Below are 6,476 nucleotides of genomic sequence, written 5' to 3' on the forward strand. Positions count from 1 at the left end.
AACATCAATAGCCACCAGTATCAGCGCCCCCAGAACAATGGCCGCACTCACAACCCCCCTAACAGATCCCAAAAAATATCATCGCCCCGGGCTATGAGGAAACTTCTCCCATTTCTGGAAAAGACTTACAAGAAAACATTCCCCAAGAGAATTTACTCGCCTTCCACTAGGTGGCGCTGTGGCGTTTCCTATGTGCTTTACATCTTGTTCTTTTTGTTCGCTGCCAATAAAGTTAGAGCGTGTTGTAAAGTTTTCGCCGCAAGCGTTGCTGGGAGTCGTAGTCCGTCGGCCATATTTGCTGTAGTGATTGACGTGCGGGGCTGTGAGTGAAGGCAGCCTGCTGTCCCGGAGCCGGGAAGTGTGACTGGAGAGAGGAGGAGGGGCAGGAGGTGAGCGACCGGGTACCAGAAACGGCGGGAGTGTTTACCTTACACGTCAGCAGGAGCGGGACCAGAAAACTACATGTCCCAGCATGCCCCGCCGCATGCGCCGCTCACCCGGCAATCCCCTAATGTGATGTATTTTATGGAATATTCTTTATTACATATTCTGACTTTTTATTATACTAGAAGTTGTATAATAGCGCTTTTCTTTTGAAAAGGATGCGTGGTGTCATTATTCAGGGCTCAGGGCGGCAGTCACACATTTCCAGGAGGAATAACAGAGGAATTACACAATGTAGAGATCTCATATCTAATCTCTGTGGGTAAAATTATACTAATAAGTAATAACTAATATTAATAATCGCTATTCAAGAACCTTGGTACTGGTTTTAGATTTGACCTAGGAGCTTGCAATCATATACCCAGAACCGGCTCGGTCACAAAGCTGCGCCCACCCCTTCGGTAATGACAGGGGCTTTTTTATTGCTCCTGTGTAGGTTGCAGGTGGCTTTTTGTAGAATGACACTTATTATGAGACATAAAGACTAAATTGTGATGTTAATATACACTTAAAGGGACGTTCCTGATAAAAGTGTGTAGTGCAGAGGGGGCGGAGTTATCCCTCTGATGTTCTAAGTATCCCGGTGTCACCCCCCCACCCCCACGAACCTGACTCTATCAGAATACAGTAACACAATCTGTGACTATGTGGAAACGTCAGTCATTTGACTCATTCTGCCATAGATCCTTAAAGGGAACCTGTCATCAGAATTCAATCCCTATAAACTACTAGCAGATCCCTCAGAAGGGGGGTGAAATGTACTTTCTAGAATTCCCTCTTTTAGGTGAAATCTTCTCCATTTACCAATAAAAATGATCTCCAAAGTCATGTGAGAATGAGCAAATAAAAGTCATATTTGCCTGAGATGAGTAAAATTTAGAGGCTGCAGGGGGGGACTTCAAAAGCCCCTATCTTGAACTTTTCGAAATTTTTGGTGTCATATTAAAGATAAGAATCTCATCTTTCAGATCGCATCAGGCTATTATTTCTGTGATCTACAGGAAGTTAAAAATAAATAGGTGGGAATTGGGTCTTTACCTGCATCTCACGTTTTGAACTATGTCCTCACCTGCCTGTATCTCCGGTTCTGTAACTCACAGAACCACAAGCCTCGTGTGATTTGATAGATGAGATTCTTATCTTTAATATGACACCATGTTTCTAGGTTCTATAAAACTAAAGATAGAGGAGGTGTCTGAAATGATTCTCCCACTGTAGCCTCTAAAAGTGACTAATCTCAGCCAAAATATGACTCTTTTACATGACTTTTATAGGTAAACTGGTGAGATTTTGTGTAAAAGAGGGAATTCTAGAAAGAACATTTCATCGCCCACCTGAGGGGCTGATATTTTAATGAGGTTCCCGTTACTACAAAGCATGGTCTGGAATAATGTGGAATAAAAGTGACTCGTCTTTTTTTTGTATCTCTCCATCTTTTAGGATGAATACACTGGGGATGGAGGTAAAGCCGGCTGTCGTATCCAAGCAAGCAGAGGAGGTGATCCATGGGGTGGTCACACAGGTGGTCTGCAGCGCCTTCACTGACCACATCCTGGTAGTGGTGACCCAGTACGGGAAGATAGGAACCTTAGTGTCCGTGACCCCCAACATGGTGACGGGTGACCTGGAGAGACCCACACTGACCACCAAGGTCCTCCTAGGATGTGACGAGGTGAGCAGGACCCGGCTGCATAAATATTCATACCCCTTGCAAAATGAGCTTGAGGGGTGTCATCAGATCATCCGAAAATCTGGAAAAGATGATGACCCTTTAACGTGACCTCCATGTTTCCGCAGCCCGTCGTCCACGTCTGCGCCAAGAATCTGGTGAGTTTCGTGTCCCAGGAATCCAAGAACAAGCCGGTGCTGCTGGGCCTGGCGCTGAAGGACAAGAGCGTGGACTGTGTAACGGCAGTGAAGGAGGTGATAAAGAGGTGTCAGGTCTGGTGACCCCTAGAACGACCCCGATGCTCATCCCTTATATTATTATTAGTCTGTGGTTTACTATGATCTTGTGTTTTTTACATTAAAAGTTCAAGCTACTCATTCTGCACCTGAGTTTTCTACCTTCAGTTATGGCCTCCAGTATCTTACAGCTCCTCTCTCTATCTACCTGTACATGACGTAGGCACAGGTAGTACTGCCTCTACCTGTACATGACGTAGGCACAGGTAGTACTGCCTCTACCTGTACATGATGTAGGCACTGGTAGTACTGCCTCTACCTGTACATGATGTAGGCACTGGTAGTACTGCCTCTACCTGTACATGATGTAGGCACAGGTAGTACTGCCTCTACCTGTACATGATGTAGGCACAAGTAGTACTGCCTCTACCTGTACATGACGTAGGCGCAGGTGGTACTGCCTCTACCTGTACATGATGTAGGCGCAGGTGGTACTGCCTCTACCTGTACATGATGTAGGCACAGGTGGTACTGCCTCTACCTGTACAGGTTGTAGGCACAAGTAGTACTGCCTCCACCTGTACATGATGTAGGCACAGGTAGTACTGCCTCTACCTGTACATGATGTAGGCACAGGTAGTACTGCCTCTACCTGTACATGACGTAGGCACAGGTAGTACTGCCTCTACCTGTACATGACGTAGGCACAGGTAGTACTGCCTCTACCTGTACATGACGTAGGCACAGGTAGTACTGCCTCTACCTGTACATGACGTAGGCACAGGTAGTACTGCCTCTACCTGTACATGACGTAGGCACAAGTAGTACTGCCTCCACCTGCACATGATGTAGGCACAGGTGGTACTGCCTCTACCTGTACAGGTTGTAGGCACAAGTAGTACTGCCTCCACCTGTACATGATGTAGGCACAGGTAGTACTGCCTCTACCTGTACATGATGTAGGCACAGGTAGTACTGCCTCTACCTGTACATGATGTAGGCGCAGGTGGTACTGCCTCTACCTGTACATGACGTAGGCGCAGGTAGTACTGCCTCTACCTGTACATGACGTAGGCACAGGTAGTACTGCCTCTACCTGTACATGACGTAGGCACAGGCGGTACTGCCTCTACCTGTACATGATGTAGGCACAAGTAGTACTGCCTCCACCTGCACATGATGTAGGCACAGGTGGTACTGCCTCTACCTGTACAGGTTGTAGGCACAAGTAGTACTGCCTCCACCTGTACATGATGTAGGCACAGGTAGTACTGCCTCTACCTGTACATGATGTAGGCACAGGTAGTACTGCCTCTACCTGTACATGATGTAGGCGCAGGTGGTACTGCCTCTACCTGTACATGACGTAGGCACAGGTAGTACTGCCTCTACCTGTACATGACGTAGGCACAGGTAGTACTGCCTCTACCTGTACATGACGTAGGCACAGGCGGTACTGCCTCTACCTGTACATGATGTAGGCACAAGTAGTACTGCCTCCACCTGCACATGATGTAGGCACAGGTGGTACTGCCTCTACCTGTACAGGTTGTAGGCACAAGTAGTACTGCCTCCACCTGTACATGATGTAGGCACTGGTAGTACTGCCTCTACCTGTACATGATGTAGGCACAGGTAGTACTGCCTCTACCTGTACATGATGTAGGCACAGGTAGTACTGCCTCTACCTGTACATGATGTAGGCGCAGGTGGTACTGCCTCTACCTGTACATGACGTAGGCACTGGTAGTACTGCCTCTACCTGTACATGATGTAGGCACAAGTGGTACTGCCTCTACCTGTACATGATGTAGGCGCAGGTGGTACTGCCTCTACCTGTACATGATGTAGGCGCAGGTAGTACTGCCTCTACCTATACATGATGTAGGCACTGGTAGTACTGCCTCTACCTGTACATGATGTAGGCACTGGTAGTACTGCCTCTACCTGTACATGATGTAGGCACTGGTAGTACTGCCTCTACCTGTACATGATGTAGGCACAGGTAGTACTGCCTCTACCTATACATGATGTAGGCACTGGTAGTACTGCCTCTACCTGTACATGATGTAGGCACTGGTAGTACTGCCTCTACCTGTACATGATGTAGGCACTGGTAGTACTGCCTCTACCTATACAGGATGTAGGCACAGGTAGTACTGCCTCTACCTGTACATGATGTAGACCCCGGCTGCTAGGCAGGTGTGGGTGTATGTACACACTACTTGTATACTTCCATATTATGGCACCTTATTCCTCGCTCCTGAACAACCACATGGACAAGTTTAGAGGTTGCCCATCAGCTAGCAGTCATAGAGAATCGCCCTATAATAGAGATGAGCGGACCCGGTGGTTTGGCGTTTGGGTTCTGTTGGCGGACCCTGACATATTGCTGGATTACTATGTCCAAGTCAGGTGGCTGAACGCCAAACCGGACCATTGGGTCCACTCATCTCTACTCTATAGTTCTCAAGACCTGTGATTGCTGTCAGTGATCCAGCTAACGGTAAGGAATTAAAACTTTAAAGGGGTTGGCCACTTTACCTCATGTTTTTGTTATATGTGTGCAAAGATGTGGTCACATGATGCATCTTTGGTACGTTTACATTTCGGACCTGCTTACACTTCCAAAAAATTTGAAAAAACGGATTCAAACCGGGAACGTTCCCTGTGATGCACAGCTATGTGACGTGTTGTCCCACAGAGGTGAAGACACTGGATCCAATCATTATGAATCTGCTTGAGAATCTATGGAGAATCTCTGTTACTCTGTTTCAACGATAATAATCATTTGTGATTGTTAAATAAAGTTGTGTTTTTAAATTTTTTTTTCTTGCATTTTAATTTTTTCGCTTTTCCAAGAGAAAATTACAAACACACAAATCGCTTCTTCTGTAATTTTGTACATGTACGTCCCAGGCGAAATGTGAATTGATCTGCGATCTGCGCGGCGTCGGCTCTGCTACATCTCCCTGTGAATAAATCAGGAAATAGCGTTTTTATTTGTTTTTCTGGGATAATTACGCTTTACAATCTCACATTTATATGTAATCCGACCTGTCTCCGTGCTGGGGAAATAAAAACGTATCTGCTGCCAGACGATAAATGGGAGACGCGGAGCGGGGGATGAACCAAATCAATGGAAATTATATCAGGAGAAGAAAAATGAAGGAAAAGTGAAACTAGAAAATGTAAAGTAATCGCGGAAAATGAGGTTTAAGGATCCAGACGCGGCAGCGCGAGCGGGTGATTAGTGAGAGTAATGTAACGCAAACGCAACTCGCTGAGAAGATACATCACTGAGGAACAGATATGGAGAAGGATTTCTCTCTGGTAACCTTATTATACAAGAAGGATCAAAGTCGTCCTGGTAGAGAATAAAACAGGCAAAAGTCATTGTTAAAGGGCCGGCGCCACAAAAAACTGTTTTGCCAAGACATCCAGTTGTTAAGATCTATTAGAAAATCTTGCAGTTTTATTATTGGCCACTAGAGGCACCATAGAGACTTTGATCTGGGAAATCTCACTTTACTGCTGCTGTGAAGACTACGTAAACAAAAGTTTCTTCTAATTTCCAAATAATTTCCCATTGTTTTCTGTACGAATCCACGTGTAGCTGGCAGCCCCTAAAGGTTGCAAGAAGCTGCTAGAATTTTAATGCTTGTAAGGATACATATAGGTTGTCTTTATTCCCAAAACTGGATTCTATCCTTTATATATGATTTTCTACCCCAAAATGTGTAGCGACAAGCTAGGTTGAAAAACATCCTGTCATCTTCCAAAAACAGAGCCACACCTGACCGTGGTTTGTCCTGGTATTGCAACTAATTTGCATAGATATAAATGGAGGTGAGCTGCAATACCGGCCCAAACCATGGTTAGATGTGGCGCTGTTTTTGGAAGAAAGCGGCCATGTTTTTCAACCTCCAGACGACCCCTTTAACAGTGGACATCTATTCGGCCAACCACTTTTCCTTTTGACACTCGCATGCCCCATCAGATCGGTCGAGGGTCCATGTATTCTCAGTAGGTAGAAGGGATTTAGAGGGAAAATGTAATCACTCTAGGGAGAAGGGAGTTACTCGGACCACTCTACACACATCTAGGGGTCTCCCAATGAAAAAATG

At 45.9% G+C, this 6,476-nt stretch overlaps 1 protein-coding gene across 2 annotated transcripts; it reads left to right on the forward strand.

Moving 5' to 3' along the window:
- The first annotated feature begins 243 nt into the window (after nt 1–243).
- PSMG3 (proteasome assembly chaperone 3) lies at nt 244–2,497 on the forward strand. Of its 2 annotated transcripts, none has more exons than XM_072122572.1 (3): nt 244–389; nt 1,885–2,116; nt 2,242–2,497. In XM_072122572.1, exons 2-3 carry the CDS (start codon nt 1,886–1,888, stop codon nt 2,392–2,394), a joined length of 384 nt encoding a protein of 127 aa, XP_071978673.1. In that variant the 5' UTR covers nt 244–389; nt 1,885; the 3' UTR covers nt 2,395–2,497. The 2 variants fall into 2 exon arrangements, with proteins under 2 accessions (XP_071978673.1, XP_071978672.1); XM_072122571.1 differs by having other exon boundaries at nt 380–513.
- The last annotated feature ends 3,979 nt before the right edge of the window (nt 2,498–6,476 follow it).

The sequence above is a fragment of the Engystomops pustulosus genome, chromosome 8 (genome assembly GCF_040894005.1).
Source record: "Engystomops pustulosus chromosome 8, aEngPut4.maternal, whole genome shotgun sequence".
Classification (NCBI taxonomy): domain Eukaryota; kingdom Metazoa; phylum Chordata; class Amphibia; order Anura; family Leptodactylidae; genus Engystomops; species Engystomops pustulosus.

Coding starts and splice junctions, on each gene's coding strand:
- PSMG3 (XM_072122571.1), top strand. CDS start 473: ATGCCCCGCCGCATGCGCCGCTCACCCGGCAATCCCCTAAT. Junction 514..1,884: donor TCACCCGGCAATCCCCTAAT/GTGATGTATTTT, acceptor TCCATCTTTTAG/GATGAATACACTGGGGATGG. Junction 2,117..2,241: donor TCCTCCTAGGATGTGACGAG/GTGAGCAGGACC, acceptor ATGTTTCCGCAG/CCCGTCGTCCACGTCTGCGC.